Source organism: Panicum hallii, chromosome 3 (assembly GCF_002211085.1).
Source record: "Panicum hallii strain FIL2 chromosome 3, PHallii_v3.1, whole genome shotgun sequence".
In the NCBI taxonomy this organism is placed as follows: domain Eukaryota; kingdom Viridiplantae; phylum Streptophyta; class Magnoliopsida; order Poales; family Poaceae; genus Panicum; species Panicum hallii.
Window position 1 is genome coordinate 62,368,573 of NC_038044.1, and position 19,257 is coordinate 62,387,829.

Sequence of the window (19,257 nt, forward strand, 5' to 3'; positions counted from 1 at the left end):
CGCGGCATGGCTCGCCATGCTGACTATTACAGCTGAAGATTTTGCCATCTTGTTCCACAGCCGTGAAGGAGGACTGACTGTCACACGGCTGATGGTTTACGATGGCGACGAGGCTTCAGGTTCCAATTCGTGCGACATGACTAGTTGACTTCACCTGAGTTTGAATGGTTATTTCTTCATGCCTGAATTCTGTGCTCCAGCGTTGAATGATCAGGAGTGTTCTGTCTGATGCATCCTGCATCTGCCTGAACTTCGACAGGAACCAACGCTGAAGGCATCCCGGGTATCTGGCAGAGGATCCGATTACAAGGACAGTGACAGGAGCAGGTATGATAATAGACCGGATCTAAGCCAAGAGCAGGCCGGCAACTGCGGATTTATCCAAATGGCATTTGACATGGTCCAAAGACACAGTTTTATACTATCTACTAGACTTCAGAGCTAAGACATTCAAAGAGAGATTACAATGCTGGCTTGCACAATCTTCTAGATCACTCTTCTGAAAACTTCCAAATGAATCCTCCTGAAGTTCTTCCTCACCCAAGAAAATAAAAGTTTATTTTCTCCAATGGAAAAGAAAAACACCTGAGCTCTGCAAGAAATCGACATCTGCTACATACGCTGACTGCCGACTCTCCATATTTCTAACTGCATCTATGAGACATTTTGCATCTGCAGACCTGGACAGGCATGCCAAGTTCTCCATCGTCATACAACAATAGAACAGCTCAAAACCTACCCGATCCACTAGATAATTCATCTGCCGGCATGCACGATTCAGAACGAGAGCAACACTTTTGACCACTCCAAGAAAACAATCGAGGAGGAAAGGGGTCGCAAAGAACAGCAAGCACCGGCGTCCCCGGCCGGCCGCCGGCCATGGCTTCCGGCCTTCTCCTCCATCTCCTCCTCGCCGCCGTCGCCGCGCTCTGGGCTGCGGCGGCTGGTCAGGACGACAACGTCCTGCGTCCTGGTGCGCCATCGTGCTCGACGACGGGCAACTACACCGACGGCAGCCAGTACAAGAAGAACCTGGACCAGCTCCTGGCCGCGCTCCCCGCGGCGGCCGGCGACAACGGCTGGTTCTACAAGGGCAGCGCCGGGGTGGGCGCCGACGAGGTGTTCGGCCTCATCATGTGCTTCGCCGACCGCAACGCGACGCAGTGCCGGGACTGCCTGGCCCGGGCGCCAGCGGGGATCACGACGGTGTGCCCGGGCAGCCGGAACGTGAGCGCGGCCTACGACGCGTGCGTGCTCCGGTACTCGTCGGCGCCGATCCCCGCCACCGCGGACCTCAACGCCGTGCTCGCCGTGTTCCTGACCATCCGCGGGGTGCCCGTCACCTCGGACGCCGTGCGGGCCGCCTGGGTGCCACTGATGAGCAAGCTCACCGGCGGCGTCGCCGCCTCGCCGCTGCGGATCGCCAACGGCAGCACGCCGTACACGGGCCCGCAGGCGCGGGAGATGTACGGGCTTGCGCAGTGCACCAGAGACCTCAATGCCAGCGAGTGCTCGAACTGTATCTCGAGCTACACGGACAGGCTGGGGGAGCTGTTCCCCAACAACACCGGCGGCGCCATCAAGGGGTACAGCTGCTACCTTGTCTACCTGGTGGTCCCTCTAGACATCACCCTGCCGCCGGCGCCGGCGGTGGGGCCGCCTTCGCTTTCGCCGCCACCGCCAGCAGCTCCTGGTAAACATCTTGTTCCTGCACCTTCCTTTTCCGATTGATGTGCAACAAACGTTGACGCAGTGCGGAATTCTCTGATCTTTTGTACATCCAACAGGACCATCATCGTCTTCCAAGACAGGGATCGTGATTGGCGTGTCAGTCTCGTTCTTGGTAATTCTGGGATTCTCGATGTGGTTCCTTCTACGACGACGACGGAGGAAACAGGCTAAAATCCTTGAGGAAGGGAGGGAGCAAGAGCTGGGAGACGGCGGCTTCTTTGACGACGAGCCAGAGATAGAAGACGAGTTCGAGAAAGGGACCGGGCCAAAGCGGTTCCGCTACGGCGAGCTCTCCATCGCGACGGACAACTTCTCGGACAGGCAGAAGCTCGGGGAAGGCGGGTTCGGGTCGGTGTACAGAGGATTCCTGAGGGAGATGAACCTTCACGTCGCCATCAAGAGGGTGTCCAAGGGCTCGAAGCAGGGGAGGAAAGAGTACGCCTCGGAAGTGAGGATCATCAGCCGGCTGCGTCACCGCAACCTGGTGCAGCTCATCGGCTGGTGCCACGGCGGCAGCGAGCTGCTCCTCGTCTACGAGCTGATGCCCAACGGCAGCCTCGACACACACCTTTACAGCGCCAGCGACGGCGAACTGCTGCCATGGCCGCTCCGGCACGAGATTGTGCTGGGGCTGGGATCGGCCCTGCTCTACCTGCATCAGGATTGGGAGCAATGCGTTCTTCACAGGGACATCAAGCCGAGCAACGTGATGCTCGACGCGTCCTTCCACGCCAAACTCGGAGACTTCGGGCTCGCCAGGCTCGTCGACCACGGCCGGGGCTCGCACACTACGGTGCTCGCCGGCACCATGGGGTACATGGACCCGGAGTGCATGATCACCGGCAGGGCGAGCGCCGAGTCGGACGTCTACAGCTTCGGGGTCGTCCTCCTGGAGATCGCCTGCGGCCGGCGGCCTCTGGTGGCTCGCCGCGGGGAAGAAGACCGGGAAGACGACGTGATCCACCTCGTGCAATGGGTGTGGGAATTCTACGGCAGGGGAGACATCCTCGACGCCGCCGACGCGCGGCTCAAGGGGGAGTTCGACGCCCGGGAGATGGAGACGGTGATGGTCGTCGGGCTGTGGTGCGCGCACCCTGACCGGAGCCTGAGACCTTCCATCAGGCAGGCAGTCAACGTGCTGCGGCTCGAGGCGCCGCTGCCGAGCCTGCCGACGAGGATGCCGGTGGCGACCTACATGCCACCACCTGACGCTTTCTACTACACATCTTCGGTTGCGACGACTGGCGGCGGCAGCAGCACCGGCACCGGCACTGGCACCACTCAGTCCAGCACGACAGAGACGTCAATCCTTCTGAAATAACGACAGAGAAGTTCTTTTGCATTCCGCCACACTAAATGTAGCATCAAATTTATCCTGACGATTTTTTACTATCTGTAGACGTGCCTCACGTTCATAAGGCAAATATTTTTACTGATCTAGTATAGAACTTAACTGCAGAGACCAAATTGAAATAGAGTAACATTGGCAGCATGTTCTATTGAATTCCTTGCCCACCATAGAATCTGGCTGGAGATTTGTGCAGGCATGTCAACTCCAATGAGCACCATTAACAGCCAAAGTCAAGGCTTTATGTTCAGGTTAGGGGCTGGAGATTTAGGGTGCATTTTTGGCTTGCGGTTGTAAATGAAAGTTTGGGGAAGTCACCAAACCAGATGTACACTACACCAAAACTGGCGGCTTAACTCACCAAGTAAATATTTACTTGGCAGTCGATAGCCGCCATGGAATTATATCCTTGGCGGTTGCGACGTTTTCTTGGTGCAACATAGATTTTGCCGTTAATCCATTTCGCTTGGCGGTCAAACCATCAAAAAAAGATCCTTTGCAGCTAGCCGTCAAGTAAATCGAGTTTTATTGGCTCTCTATTCTTGGCGGATATCATTTTCTTGGCGGTTTTTGTATATTCCTTGTTGGTTTTTGGCTGCCAAGGCAATTCCGTTTTGGTCTAGTGGTAGTAGTTAACGTGGGAAGAGTGGTTAATGCCCTATTTTAAAAATAATTGCAGTAAATTTGCAATTTAGTCCTAATTTGTAAACGTAACACCAACACTAACTTGACTTGTTTATAGTCCTGAATTGTTGCGCCAACGCTGCATATTCGGTTGGGGGGGGGGGGGGTGGAGGGTATGGTATATTCAAGGATTGGAGGTTTACAGAGAATTTATGGGGTTGCGGCTGTAAATAAAAGGTTGGGAACGTCATCAAATCTGGTGGCATAGAATAAAAGATGGACACTCTACTGGTTCGCCGATCCAACTATTGGTTTATTATTTATTATAATATTTATGAAGAATATAAAAATTTTCTATCATATGTAATAAGATCCACTTAAGCATATCACATATGAAATAATGGTTGGGATAACGTAGCAACACAACAATAGTCTATTGTCTTGAGTTCCAAACTACCATCCAAAACATCGAACCAATCACCGATTCACTAGTTTAACATAAAACTGACGGATTTGCATCGGTCCATTGCATGACAAGTCTTTTAGTTGAACCGAACTGATCAAATCACCGGTTCACAATTTTTCAGTTCAATCGATGAACCTGTTTTATGTAATATGTGGTGCCTGGTGGTAGTGGTTAGCATGGGAGGAGTGGTAAAATGCAACAAATTTGGAGTTTGGTCATAATTTGTAAGCTTTTTACACTGTTTTGACTATTTGTAATCTTGAAATGTTGCACCCATGCTTCCTAGTTGCATTACGTGTTTATTGAATGCAAAATGTATTCTAAAACCCAACCCAGTAGAAATTCGAAAATACTAGATTTTATAAAACCTAAAATAACCCCTTAACTTTTTTGGGCCAAAACATACTCAATCTTGGGCCCAGCCCATTCTTCCTTTTTCATCTCCCTTATTTTTTCTCTTCACGCGGAGACAATCAAACTGCTTCTATCTGTTACTCGCTAAGCTGCTTCTCTGTTAACCGTATAGTGATCACAGAAGAGTCTGAAGTGTGAGCACTGAACTGAACTGGGCGCTTGGATTCCATATTTTCACTATTACTCTACGAGTACTGGAGCATGCATGTCTCGATCATGTTGGCTGCTGTGGCTGAAAATGTTGCCATCTTCATTCTCGGAAAAAAAAATGGTGCCAAGCCGACAAACATCACGGCGTCCCAACACTTCCGCTGACCAACACGCAAGAACGTGGCGAGACAACTAAGAAACGTTCCTTTTTTTGCCGTTGAGTACAGCATGGCAACTCTGAAACGTTTTCGTTCAACAGAGTGACATCTCTGAAACATTTTTTGTTCAGAAAAGTGACAGCTCTGAAACACTCATGTCTGATCTGTGATTACCCAAGTAGCGACCTACAGGCTACGGCACGGCGAGACGGCGGTGGCGCCGCCGGACAGCGGTGGCGCGGGAGCACTACAGCTAGCGTCGGGTGCGGCGGCTCCAAGCTCCAACCATATAGCGACTGCCGGCGCAGGCTACACCATCCAGAACCTGGCGAGCCGCCGGTCGACGTGGTACGCTGTAGATAGGCATGCTACGGTGGACTTGCTCAAACTTTATCTTGTAAAGGAAAACTCTGCCACGAACTTTGAAATTGGAAATTTGCCATCTTGTTAGACAGCGGTGAAGGAAAAACTGTCAGTTATCCAGACGACAAAGTCAAGAGTAATCTGCTCTGGGAAAAAAAAACCAAGCTGGCAACAAAGGAGGATGTTGGAGTTCACCGGGATTCTGATCGCCGGCGAACCTCGGGATGCGCACGCAAGAACGCAGATGAACGCTAGTGTTTGGTGCTGCAAAAATTTTCGCATCTTTTCATGCATCAGCTGATGAATCTCATCCGTTCGATCAAAATCCAACAGTTACTAGACTTTTTCTGGCTTGAGACGATTGCTATGTACTAGGATAGGAATAGTAGGAGGAAAAGTATAGGCTCGTGCACGTAACTTCCCAGCACCACCCTTTCAGTCCTCCTAAACAGAAACTTGTAGACGAATCCATCTGAACTGTGCCGCCCGGAAATTTTGCCCTTCCTTCCAGTCCAGTACGCTGACTGCTGGCTCTGAAAGGGTCATCCTCCCTATCCTCATCTGAAGCTCTGAACGGCTGAATGAAGCCAGCCCGGCACACCACCACCAACTGAATGGTGCCAAGCAACGCCAGCAGCAGCAGCTCGCCGTGCATGGCCATGAGAACATCTCTGCTGCAATTGTCTCGTGTGTCATCTTTTTCCAGAACTTGAGAGACTACGGTTTTTTGCCAGCATGCTGCGTCAACTCCGTTCAGCTATATATGCTGGCAAGGAAAATATGGGCGATGCAGTGCCGTGCTTTACTCTGAAACTTGATGAGTTAAGGACAGGGTTGTACCCGGCGCACGTACGTGGTGAACGCCTCAACCGTGGCGCGGCGCCGCGCGTCCGCATTGGCGGCCTGCCTCTGCAGCGCGCCGCCGAGCACCTCCTCGCCGCGAACTCAGCCTCGCCGGAGCCTGCCAGCCATCGTAGCCATCCTCTCCTCCATCCGCACCGCGTCCTCCACCTGGGCAGCCAGGGCCAGCTCCTCGCTCCTCGGACGCCGGGATGTCGCCGCGCAGAGCAGCAGCATCCGGGAGGAGATGGAGTACGAGAGGGAACGCGGCGGGGACGACATGGCGGCGCACGGGGAGAGGAGCCATGGCAGAAAGGTAGCAGGAGCACAAGAGTGGCTATTTTGAAAATAGTTAGGGGTTTCTATGTAAATATTTGGATCGCGATTCTTAACCGCGATCCAAATTAGGGGGTTTTATGTAAATGTATGAGGGGTTGTTTGGTTCGATGCCTCACTCGCCTAGCCTAAGGTTAGCCTGTTGCCTAAGCTGTGGCACGTCTAATGTAGCTAAGTTCAGGTACGTGTTTGGTTCATGACCACGCCTAAAGTTAGGCATTTAGAAAAAAAGTGTGGTAGCAGTTTGGATGGCTGCCACACCTACAGTTAGGCAATGTGTGGTAGCTGTTTGTTTTGCTACCACACCTAAAAGTCACTTAATTCCTTTCCTCCTTCGTTAATAGGTGGATGATCTGTTTAGTTCTACGCTTCTCTTTATGGCTTCTTTCATCTATCTGACATTCTCGGTTCTATAATCTTTAGTTGTCATTTCTTTCTGCTATTGGATGTCACGGATCCTTGCTGCAACATATTTGTCATTTGTGAGAATTGTAAATTTAACACCATGGTCAGAGATTGCCATGTCGCCATATAATTTGGCTCCCTTCTCTCCTTTGAGGTTCCATAGAGCACCGTAAGTTCTGAGCAGAGTATGGACAACTCCACTGTATGAAAAACTGCACTGTATGGACACAAGGTCACAACAACAAAGCAACCCAAATATTTTTCTTTTACACAATAGGCATGTGAGCAGAGTTCTTGTCCAGCATAGTCCAATTCAAATAACATATAAGTTGGATACTAATGTAGCACTGTCCACAAAAGATCGTACCATTAGCAAAAGTACGTGAGCACCACCATACTATCATCATCTTAGTTCTACAGAAACTAGAGCAGCACCATACTACCATCATCTTAGTGCTAGAAACTATATGAGCAGCACCATACTACCATCATTTTAGTGCTACAGAAACTATATGTGAGCATCACCATATATCTTCATTAGCTGTCATATATCAGCCTAAAAGAAAATCAAAAGAAGTGCCGTCATTAACACCATCCACCTTCAGTTAATTCTTGAATGAGTCTACAAATGCAAAACAGCTCATTTTAGCAAAGTGCAAATAATGAAAGTAATAATGTATGAACTGAAACATATATCACCTGGCACTTAAACAAAATAGCAGTCAAGCACATAGGGAATTACAGCCCCGAATCACTGAGAAATTTGAATACCCATGATTGAAATGTCATCTCAGCTGAACCGGATAGAAAACCACGCATACCCTTTTGATCCTTATGTGCTAGAAAAGTTCCCACCATCAGCTTTTGATCGGTAGTTAATGTCATATTTTCAAGCCTTTGCCACAAGATAGCATCAGAATTAGGCATATGTGGTGGAGCCGGTGCCGGCTTCTTGAGTTCTTGTTGAAGGGTCACCAAAGTAGTTGCAATCGTATCCCCTATTTTTGACAACTGACTTTTCGGTCTCACATCTCTCTTGGCTGGTTTACCCTCAGCTCTATGACGCTTCATTCCAGAGCTAGATGAACTACCATCGCCAGTTTGGGATAAAAAGCTAGTTTGCTCATTTGTAGGAGAAGGCAAAGTGTCAGAATCATCACCTAGATCATCTTGAGGTTGAGCATAATTTGAAAAGTCATTGCATTGTCATCATTCAAGTCATTGTCTTCATCATCTTGTGTGTCATTCATGCAATTAGCGGCATCCATAGCAAGAGAACCGTCTGCATTGCTGTTACGGAACAATTCTTGCATTTCATTGTAGAATTTGATAGGCTTAGAAAGGAGCATTCTTACTCTAACCTGCACAAAGTAACATATTACTTAGTTGTCTAAATTACATTAAAACAGTAAAATATTAACAAAAATACATTGAAAAATAGAGAGCACCTGTAGTTTTGCCTTGTCTGATTCAGAGATAATTACCATAGATCTTGTTGCATCAAAAGTGTTACCACTCTTAGCTAAGGCTGATGCAACAAACTTCCAATTTTCCTTGTAGTGTCTCAGATGTCTCTCAACTTGGGTAGCACTTACCCCCATATTGAATTGTCTATTCAATGCTTCTGCACACTTGAAGTGGTGCTGTTTTTTAAGCTTAAAACCAACATGTTGATCCTTTATGAACTCAATGAACCAACCAAACATAAACTTGGTTTGATCATCATCCCAAGTGATGGTCCTCTCACGAGCGGAGCCATCACCTTCAACCTTTTCTTTCTCTTTTCCTTTAACCATATCTGTACTCAAGATCAACAAATAAAAATATAGCAATGCAACAAAACAAGATCTGAATACAGCCGCTTTATATAGCTAATCAATAGCAACTAAATGCAACCATCAAATACAAGTACACAGGGTCTGAATACACCATCCAATACAAGTAAATAGGTCTGCATGCAACCACACATGTCCAAATACAAACACACAATACAAGTACATAGATCCGAATACAAGCGCACATTTGTTGGGCTCAAATACATCAATTTCGATCCCATTCATCCCACATTTGTTGGGCTAACTGATCGCGCATATTTGCCCACAGCTGGTTGTCTATATTCATATCACCATGGGAACGGTTGCTCCTTGGAAGAGTTGCAAACCATGTCTCATCATCATAGACATAAATATCAGGACCCTCGTCTATTATAAGGTTATGCAAAGTGCAGCAAGCTAATACTATCTTTACTTGAGTTTTAAGAGGAAAAAATGGCTGACTTGTTAGTATCTTAAATCTGTTTTTGAGTGTGCCACATGACCGCTCAACAGTTGTCCTAAGGGAGGAGTGACGAAGATTGAACAATTCCCTTGGATTTTTTGGTCGCCTAGTCCCCTGAAACTCCTTAAGATGGTACCGAACACCTCGATACGGAGGTAATATACCATGTCTAGCAGCGTAACCAGCATCAGCTAGAAAATAGTGACCTACAATTGGATTTAGCTAAAGTTAGGTAATATTTTTTAAGGCAAAACACTAGGCATCACTTATGACTTTACTAAATACCTTATGGAATTTTTAATCCTGAGGGGCGTGACAATGCATCTTGTAGCACATAGGAATCATGAGCTGATCCTTCCCATCCAGCCAAGACATATGTGAACCTAAGATCAAAGTCCACGGCAGCTAACACATTTTGTGTTGGATAGTGTTTTTTACCTCTAAACCTATCCTGCATAGAGGAACCGATGCTAGGATATGAGTGCCATCCAGAGCCCCTATACATTTTTAGGAAAAATAAAAAAAAGTTATTCTATTAGTAGGTACTACAAATTAACGAATATAAGATTAAATTCTAATTACATATGTATATGTTACCTTAAAGTATGGGTGAAATCTTCCTGAGCTGTTGGATATTTTTGGATGTGTCTCGATGGTTCTTATGGTAATGACGTCACGGGACAGAATGCATAGAGCATCTAGAACAGCATTGAAGTATCTACTAACTGTCTCTCCGGAACGCAAAAATTCAAAGGCAACCGACCTATTTGTCCATCTATGGCCAACAAACTTCATGAACTTAGCAAGCTACTCTTCAATAGAGACGTTCATACTGTCTTGTAACAACCCACGAGACCTTAAATGGTCACATATCCTATGAAAAACGGCTTTACGCATACGCAACTCACTAATACAATTAGCCTCGGTCCCATTATACAAACGGTTGAGACGCCTTTCCCTTTCTAAATCTCTTTCTAGCAAAGAACCATATTTGATGTACCTCCTGGACAATCTATTTTCTTGCAACTTGTACCATAACATAACAACGCAGATTGCCATGCAAATAAGAATCCTTCTTCTTCGAATTTCATAATAATAGCAATACTCAAGATACAGCATTTTTTCACCCATCTATACAAATTATAAACTAATTAGAATGCATGCAACTCATGCTTATACAAGTAGAGGAACGAAAATATACCTTGGAGAAGTTCCAATAGATTGTCCTGCTCAATAATCCCTGCTCAGTAATCCCTGAAAAAAGGTAAAAGCCACAAAATTAGTGAAGCAATTTGGAGCAAATCCATGGAGGCACTGCACGGCGGCGCACAGAGCTGGGCGGCCCCGGCCATGGCAGAGCCCCGCGGCGCCTCTGGCCGCAGCCCACGCCGTGGCCGAGCCCCGCGGCGCCCCTGTCAGCTGCCCACGGCGCCCCTGGCCGCAGCCCATGCCGTGGCGGCGCCCCTGGCCACCGCCCGCGGCGCCCCTCGCCACTGCCCACGGCGACCCTCTGCCCGCACCCCTCTGGCCGCAGCCCCGCGCGATGGCGGCGGCCCTCTGGCCGGAGCCCCGCGCCATGGCGGCGCCCGCTATCTCCCCGCTGCAGCTCGTGCCGTGGTGCCGCCGCCGCCACGGATCCGCGACCTCCCTGCCCCGCCTCCCGCAGCAGCTGCGGGCCACCGCCGCCACGGCCAATGCGCCGCCGCCATGGCGCGGAGCCGCCGCCGCCTGACTCCCGCCGCGGCTGACGGTTCCCCTGCCGCGGCTGCCGGGTCGTGCCGCCGCCATCCATCGCCGCATCGCGCGAACACGCCGCCGCCGCCGCATCTATCGTCCCCATCGCGCGAACACGCCGACCAGAGGGCTCGACCGTCGACCGGCTGCGCCGTCCCCTGCCCCCATCTTTTCCCCAACGAGGTGAGGCGCGACGGGATCGTACCTGGGGAGTGCGGCGCGACACAGTGGACGGGGAGTGCGGCGCTTGTTTCGATCGCCGAACGTTAGGCGTTTTTTTTGAGGCGAAGGGGTGCCGGCCTGCCTAACTTCTGCGGCGTGCCTACGGTTAGCTGCGAAACAAACGGGTGCCTAACGAGGTGTGGCACGCCTAACGTTAGGCTGCGGCAAGTTAGGCGTCGAACCAAACAGCCCCTAAAACAGTTGAGTCTGGCGGACGCCGCCGCACTCACCATGGCGGCCGCCTCCTGTCCACGCCCCGAAGAGCCTGCGGAGGCTGGAGGCAAAGGAGCACCTCGTCCACCCCGACACGGCGCCGCGGCGGGGTTCCTGGGCCGCATCGCCCGCGTCGCTGGGGCGCGACCACGTCCCGGCGCCCGACGAGCTGTCCCTGGCCGCCTAGGTGGAGGACTTGGCCGTGGGGTTGGAGGAGAGGCTGGCCACGCTGGCCATCAGGCACCGGCGCGGCAGAGTTCGCGGCGAGAACCGGCGAGGAGGCCCTCCTCGGCGCGCTGCACAGGCAGGCCACCAGCGCCGACGCGGCGCGCGCCACGGTCGAGGCGTTCGCCGTGTCCGTGCGCCGCTACCGGGCCGCCGGCAGCTCGTTTCCTGCTGGGGCTGCAGGGGGCTGGCACGAGTTTACATGGCAATTTTGGTTGGCAAATCTTTGGCTCCAAGCAGCACTCCTGTCCGTCAATCAGGAATGCAGATGCATCTGGACAGAAATCAGGCCTCGATTCAGCTGACAAGCTGTACTGTAGGATTCATTCATGTAGCACAAGAAGGCTCACAGCTGTCAAACTGTAACCAAAATTGGCAGGAATTCATGAAGAAGATTTTGAATTCAAGAAGGCTCATAGCTGATAAGCTCTGGCGACGACTGACGACGACGAAGTCAGAGTAATCTGTTCTTCGGAGAAAAACAAAACCAAGCTCGCAACAAGAGGACATCGTTTTCCATTCTCCATTTCTCTCAATGTGACAGCTCTGAAACATTCTTCTGCTGGCAGTTGTCTCGTCATCTTGACACAATTGAAAATCTTGCCACCTTGTGATCCAACAGTAAAAAAAACTGACGTTGCAGTTGATGATCTCACGGTCAACTCTGATGGTGGCCGGCGAGTCAGAGCAACCGTTTCTTCGACAAGGAACGATTTTGATGGCGCGCTCAGACATCAACTCGGCTACGCGCCTACGCTTTCCTTTCCAAACCTACCACTGCCCACAGACGCGGCTGGACGACTGAGAAACCGAACGCTTTTCTTAGCATGACAGTTGACAGCTCTGAAAAAGTTCATGCACACCGTGTCTGAATCTGAACTAGGAGCTCCTCCAACTCAACTGGACTCAGCCTGACAGCCAGAACGATTTGCCAGAAATAAATGTAATCTCGATCCTATAATACATGACGATTTTGAACGTTCATCTGTCCGTGTGTCTGAATAACGGCCCTTTCAAAATACAAAACAAAACAAAACAAACAAAAGCAGGTCGGCATCTGTGGATTACGCAAACGGGCGGCATTGGACCTGGTCCAAAAGCACACAACATACCACACCTACTACTGGTTCCTCCATTTGGCACAATCTAAGCAGAAGAGTAATGGGTGATGCTATGTCTCAACTGCATGATCTTTTGCATCTTTTAATGCATCAACTGATGAATCTCATCCACTCGATCTAAATCCAACAGTTACTAGACTTTTTCTGGCTTGAGACGATTGCTATATAGTAGGAATAGTAGTAGGATATGAGGAAAAGTATAGGCTTCCAGCATCGGTATATTCCCAACACCACACCCTTCTAACTTGTAAACTAATCCATCTGAACTGTGCCGGAAATTCTTGCCCTTCCTTCCAGCATGCTGACTGCTGCCTCTGAAAGGGTCAAAGTCATTCTCGGCTGAAGTTCTGAACGATCTCAATGCAGTCCATTCCTTTTCTCTGTCATAAACTGGAAAACTCAACACCTACCCAACCCAACGATAAAATATTCATCAGCTGGCGGCACAACCTGGAAGGAGAGCAACGCCTCTCAATGAAGCAGAGAAGGTGACAAAGAATAGTAAGCGCGGTGTGCCCGGCCGGCCAGCGGCCATGGCTGCCCGCCGTCTCCTCCTCGCCGCCGCGGCGGCCTTCGCCTCGCTCTGTGCCGTGGCATCTGGTCAGGACGCGAAGGTCGTGCTGCCGTTCGCGCCCACCTGCTCCACGAGCGACAACTACACCGACGGCAGCCAGTACCAGAGGAACCTCGCCAAGCTCCTGTCCAGGCTGCCCGCGGCGGCCGGCGACAACGGCTGGTTCTACAACGGCACGGCCGGGGCAGGCGCCGACCGGGTGTTCGGCCTCATCATGTGCTACGCCGACCGCAACGCGACGCAGTGCCGGGAGTGCGTCGCCGGCGCGCCCGCCGGGATCGCGACCGCGGTGTGCCCGGGCAGCCGGAACGTGAGCGCCGCGTACGACGCGTGCGTGCTCCGCTACGCCGACACGAACTTCTTCGCCGTGGCCAACCCACGGGAGGCGTTCTACGTGACGTGGTCCGGCACCGTCGACCGGGCAAGCCTCGACGACGCGCGCTCGAGCCTGATGAACCAGCTCGCCAAGACGGCCGCCGACTCGCCGCTGCTCCTGGCGAACGAGAGCGCGCCTCTCGCCGGCTCGCCGTCGCCGGGCGCGGTGTACGGGCTCGCCCAGTGCACGCGGGACCTGACGGCGGGGCAGTGCTCCTGGTGCCTCACCACGTACATCAACCAGCTGAGGGACAGGTTCCCCAACAACACCGGCGGTGCGATCAAGGGGTACAGCTGCTACGTCAGGTACAAGGTTGGCGCCTTCGACATCACCCTGCCGCCGCGCCGGGCAGCGCTGCCGCCACCGCCGGTGTCGCCGCCAACGCCGCCTTCTCCGTCGGTTTCCACAGAACTAGTGGTCGGCTTGTCTGTCGCCGGTGTATTATTGATCGGTCTGGGTCTGTCGATCTGGCTCCTTTGCCGCCGACGGCGAAAGCGCGTTCGGCAGACGATGGAGCGGGAGCTTGAAGAGGGCGACTTCCTCGACGACGAACCGGAGATGCAAGATGACTTCGAGAAAGGGACCGGGCCGAAGCGGTTTCGCTACGGCGAGCTCGCAATTGCCACCGACGACTTCTCGGACGACCATAAGCTCGGAGAAGGCGGGTTCGGGTCGGTGTACAGAGGATTCCTGAAGGAGATGAACCTTGACGTTGCCATCAAGAAGGTATCCAAGAGCTCGAAGCAGGGGAGGAAGGAGTACGCCTCGGAGGTGAGCATCATCAGCCGGCTGAGGCACCGCAACCTGGTGCAGCTCATCGGCTGGTGCCATGATGGAGGGCAACTCCTCCTCGTGTACGAGCTGATGCCCAACGGCAGCCTCGACACCCACCTCTACAGCAGCGCCAGCGGCAACACGGTGCTGCCATGGCCGCTGCGGCACGAGATCGTGGTCGGCCTGGGATCGGCCCTGCTCTACCTGCATCAGGATTGGGAGCAGTGCGTTCTTCACAGGGACATCAAGCCGAGCAACGTGATGCTGGACGCTTCCTTCCACGCCAAGCTCGGCGACTTCGGGCTGGCGAGGCTCGTCGACCACGGCCGGGGCTCGCACACCACGGTGCTCGCCGGCACCATGGGGTACATGGACCCGGAGTGCATGATCACCGGCCGGGCGAGCGCCGAGTCGGACGTCTACAGTTTCGGCGTCGTCCTCCTGGAGATCGCCTGCGGGCGGCGGCCAATGGTGTCTCGCCACGGCGAAGACGACGTCGTCCACCTCGTGCAATGGGTGTGGGAGTTCTACGGCAGGGGAGCCATCCTCGACGCCGCCGACGCGCGGCTGGTGGGCAAGTTCGACGGCCGGGAAGTGGAGACGGTGATGATCGTCGGGCTTTGGTGCGCGCACCCTGACCGGAGCCTGAGGCCGTCCATCAGGCAGGCCGTCAACGTGCTGCGGCTCGAGGCGCCGCTGCCGAGCCTGCCGACGAGGATGCCGGTGGCGACCTACATGCCCCCACCTGACGCTGTCTACTACACATCTTCGGTGGCGACAGGCAGCAGCGCCGCCACCACCGGCACCTCCCAGTCCAGCAGCACGACAGAGACATCTACCTTGCTGAAATGACCACAGAGCGTGCTTTTGCAACAGACTGAATGTAGCATCAAATTTCTTCTGACGAATTTTAGTATCTACTATGGATTTTTTTTATATTCTTAATGGCAAGATTCACTTTTTTTCGTGAATACAAGAGAGCTACGTATCATTGCATTAAGAAGAAAATAGATTATTACTTTTTACAACGCGGGTCATCAGGAGCTTCATCCAGGATCAGTGCGATCAACTCGTTGACTACTGTCAGCTTTTTCTTTTGAAAAATGCGTTGGTTACGCTCCTTCCAAATTGACCATGTCACCAGCGCTACCAAAGAATCAAACGCTTTTTTTCTCAACTCCTTCCTAACATGCTTGCGTGAGAGCAGGCACCAGTCGACAAAGTCTAGAGCCGTAGAGGATGGAGTGAGTCTTTGCAGGTTGCACCGACGAAGAATTGTGTACCAGGTCTCTCTGGCCAAGACGCAACCCGATAACAGATGGGAAATTGTCTCCGCGTGCTGGTCGCAAAAGGTGCAGTTGTCCTCATCCTGTAGATTATGTCTCTTCCTACGGGCTCCGGTCCAGCAGCGATCATGCATGACCAGCCAGAGAAAGAACTTGCGACGACCCGGTGCCCTTCTTTTGGTGAGCACCTTTGCCCCAGGAAGTGCATGCTGTCCATTAAAGAATGCCTTGCAAGCTGAGGCGGTTGTGAACTGACCATCTGCTGTCCATTTCCATTTGAACCTATCCTGGACATCCAAATTCAGAGTAACATTGCTTTGCCGGATGATGTCCCAAACTAGCAGGTAGTCAATGATGACTTGGACCGTTAAAGCACCTGTTATATCCAGAGCCCAACCATTGTTCACTGAACCTTGTGCCACGCACAGTTCTCGGACTGTCCAGAAGTAGGAACGCATGCCATTTCCTACCTCGACTGTCACGGAAGCAGCAAACATTGCTTCAACCAAAATCTCGGACTTCTGCGGCAACGACGACCACGGTGTGTTCTGGTCAGTGCGACTGTACCAAAGCCAGCGCATTCTGAGGGCGTATCCTTGCAGGGTCATATCCGGTAGCTCAAGACCACCAAGTTCAGGTGGTCTACACACTTTTGGCCAGGCTAAGAGGCAGAGTGTCCTCCTGAAACTTAATCTGAACCTTTCCACAAGACAGGGTTGTGCGGTGCCAATCAGTTCATGTGCAGTTGCCAATCAGTTCAATCAGAGACCTTGCCCCAAAACTACAGATTTGTGTAGCCAAGTCAGATTGTGAGGGACAGTTTGATCTGGAAGAAGGATTGTGACAACAGATTGGAAGCAAATTGCTGGTGATCTTTGTGATGTACAAGTTCCAATCTTGTTCGGAACAGAACTGCAGCAAGTAAAAAATGCCTGTGACTAACTTTTCGGATGTTTAATGATTATTTGTGCCTCTACATTGTTGAACTGGGGTCTGAACATTTGGATTCTGTCACAACTAGATATTGTGCATTGGGACTTGGGAGCTATAGTTTCTTTCTTAAGTGATATGGTATACTATAGACACTATCACTTAGTTTCTTGGTTGGGACTATCTTCGTGCCATCCATATCCGCTGGTTCTCGGAATCTTGAGAAATCTTTTGGTCCGGGCAGGCTTTGTTGCTTCGTTGCCAATGAGAGCATGCATCCTTGTAGTAGGTAGCTGGCTAGCTTGGGCTGCTTGGCAATGATAGAACGCAAGGTCCGGCCAGGCCTCACCGTTGCGGCATGGTCCCTGCTGCCGTCTTCCATGGAATGGAATCCCGCTTCTCCTTCATCCCATCACTTGTCTTCCTCTTCAATAATGCGTCGTCCCTCTCCTATCTGGAATTCTACCGCTTTCATCTTGTACTCTCTTCGTCCTAAATTACAACTTATTTTGGTTGTTTAGATACATAATTCTTTTACATATCTACATAATGTACATCTCTATCTTTATCTCTATTTCTATATATCTACTTCTATATATATATAATCGGAACCCGGATATATCAATCGGAATCCTAATAAGGATCCGGACAAATCAATCAGAATGTTAATCAGAACCTGGATAAATTAATCAGAATCCTAATCGGAACTGGACATTCAATATCTCGCACAACCACGACACAGCCTGTACACGGAACCTTTCATACCAGCATATCATGAAAGCGTCCCCAATCATTACTATTCACTATAGAAACAGCATCTGTACAATTACCGCCGTACAGACGACGTTAACATACGTTATCGGAACAACGTATTCACAGGGGTACCGCAAAATGCGAGGGTATTGCTGTTCATACCCTATACCTAACCATATACTCCTAATGTAGTCAACCGAAGTTGGTACATTGGCAGCATCTCAAGTAGGCCAGTGCTTGAGAAACAGCGTTCGGTTCGCATCACCGACGAGAAGGCTAACTCCCCAGTTAGCTGAGGATCCTTACCTTCTTACCTCATCATCGGAGGTGTCGTTACAGAATATAAGATTGGGTTGCGCATGAATTTAAGTTTTGACAGAAAAGTAATGCTGGTAATTAGGGTTATATATATATATATATACTATAGCCACCTCTATTTCCCTCATAAACATTACCCTAGGGCTTTACGTACTAAGCACAATCCTTAACGAATCCAACGTAGTTTTGCCAAACATTTTGTTGGTCAAACTTTTATACTGAAAGCATTTTTAAGGTAAAATGTATCTCCAGAGTAACCCTATAGCTCTGAGACGAATGAGACGAATGCTTAACGGCTGAGCTGATAGCCGACGCTGAAGCATAGCTGCAGAGATGTATAAGCTAAGCAGCAGATACACACGAATTAATAAGGATGCTTATACGAAAAGGACCTAAGGAGACTGCAATCAAGACAAGGATAACGTCTTGATGGCAGGGACATGAGCACTCGTGTGAAAGGATTAACTAAAAATCACACATCTCCACTTGAGACATACATCCTATGATTTACCTTTCAGCTACAACACATGCATTTGGTGTTCCAAGCGTGTGAGTTAGGTTTATCCTTGCAAGGTTGAATTCGATTCAGAATCGTCCGCTTCTCATGAAGATTGAGACTGCTTGATTCCTTTATCACACAGAGTAACAAGAGCAACTATATGATGAGTAATGCTGATGTTTGTTATAATAAGTTCTACCAAGCTTGAATAGCTATAGTTGCTTACCTAGAATGGATAATCAACTAGAATCTGAAAGCTAAAAGTTGAAATTAAGGATCTACTCTTATTGCTTTTCAGCTGAAAATAAACCCAGAACCATTGAAATGCCTTCATGAGTCTAGTTACGGGCTAAAGTATACCCAAATCCGGGTAAGTCTTGCTGAGTATTAGTATACTCAGACTTGCTAGTTATTTATTTTTCAGGTAATGTCTTTGGGGACCCTACACTTCCCCTGGCTTGGCCGTGTGTTCTTCCAGATGGTTGGTCCGTGGAATGGGATCCGTCCCCGGCCAATACCGATGATACACGGAGTGAACAAGCATAAAGTTAGTGGTATTATATACGCCTACCGTAGCAATGCATAGGCACTATGCTAAGCACTATGCTAGTAGGATGATAATGTAAACCATAGTACGCACGTGTTGGTTATATATCTGGGCATCATGTGAGTGATTGTTTAGCTTGCACCGAAGGCAGGCTTGCTTTACTATATATATACACACACACACACATATATATAATATTTCTAAAATAAGCACTGGTTGTTTGTCCGTCAATCAGAATTCTAATCGGAATTCGGAGAAAGCAATCGGAATCTTAACTTGAATCCGAACAAATGAATGCATCACGCGGTCACAGCAGCACGACTTCATATGGAGTGAATGAGTATAAAGCTGGTGGTCACGTGTAGGTTCGGATAAAATTTATATTACTCGTAGCAATATATGGGCACTGTATTAGTTCTGTATTAAATAAGTTAAAATAAATTGTAATTTGGTACGGAGGTAGTAGTAAAGATCGTGGCAGTCGTCGAAGACTTCAAGTCAAGTCTATTAGAGGAGACGACAATGGAAGATTTTGTAGTTTCACGAAGGCCAAACAATCGTAAACAGGAAGTT

At 50.2% G+C, this 19,257-nt stretch overlaps 2 protein-coding genes and 1 pseudogene across 2 annotated transcripts; 2 read left to right on the plus strand and 1 right to left on the minus strand.

Annotated features, from left to right (window-relative positions):
- Nucleotides 1-879: 879 nt before the first annotated feature.
- Nucleotides 880-3,391, plus strand: LOC112887059 (L-type lectin-domain containing receptor kinase IX.1-like). Its single transcript, XM_025953139.1, has 2 exons — nucleotides 880-1,693; nucleotides 1,788-3,391. Exons 1-2 carry the CDS (start codon nucleotides 880-882, stop codon nucleotides 3,050-3,052), a joined length of 2,079 nt encoding a protein of 692 aa, XP_025808924.1. The 3' UTR covers nucleotides 3,053-3,391.
- Nucleotides 3,392-7,573: 4,182 nt separating this feature from the next.
- On the minus strand, nucleotides 7,574-8,338 carry LOC112884336 (annotated as a pseudogene).
- A 4,779-nt stretch (nucleotides 8,339-13,117) lies between these two features.
- LOC112886695 (L-type lectin-domain containing receptor kinase IX.1-like) lies at nucleotides 13,118-15,322 on the plus strand. The gene has a single exon (XM_025952665.1). It carries the CDS (start codon nucleotides 13,161-13,163, stop codon nucleotides 15,201-15,203), a length of 2,043 nt encoding a protein of 680 aa, XP_025808450.1. The 5' UTR covers nucleotides 13,118-13,160; the 3' UTR covers nucleotides 15,204-15,322.
- The last annotated feature ends 3,935 nt before the right edge of the window (nucleotides 15,323-19,257 follow it).

Excerpts from the sequence above, each read along its gene's own strand:
- LOC112887059 (XM_025953139.1), top strand. The coding sequence starts at position 880 with ATGGCTTCCGGCCTTCTCCTCCATCTCCTCCTCGCCGCCGTCGCCGCG. Across the intron at positions 1,694-1,787 it reads GCCACCGCCAGCAGCTCCTG|GACCATCATCGTCTTCCAAG; the intron begins GTAAACATCTTG and ends TACATCCAACAG.
- LOC112886695 (XM_025952665.1), top strand. The coding sequence starts at position 13,161 with ATGGCTGCCCGCCGTCTCCTCCTCGCCGCCGCGGCGGCCTTCGCCTCG.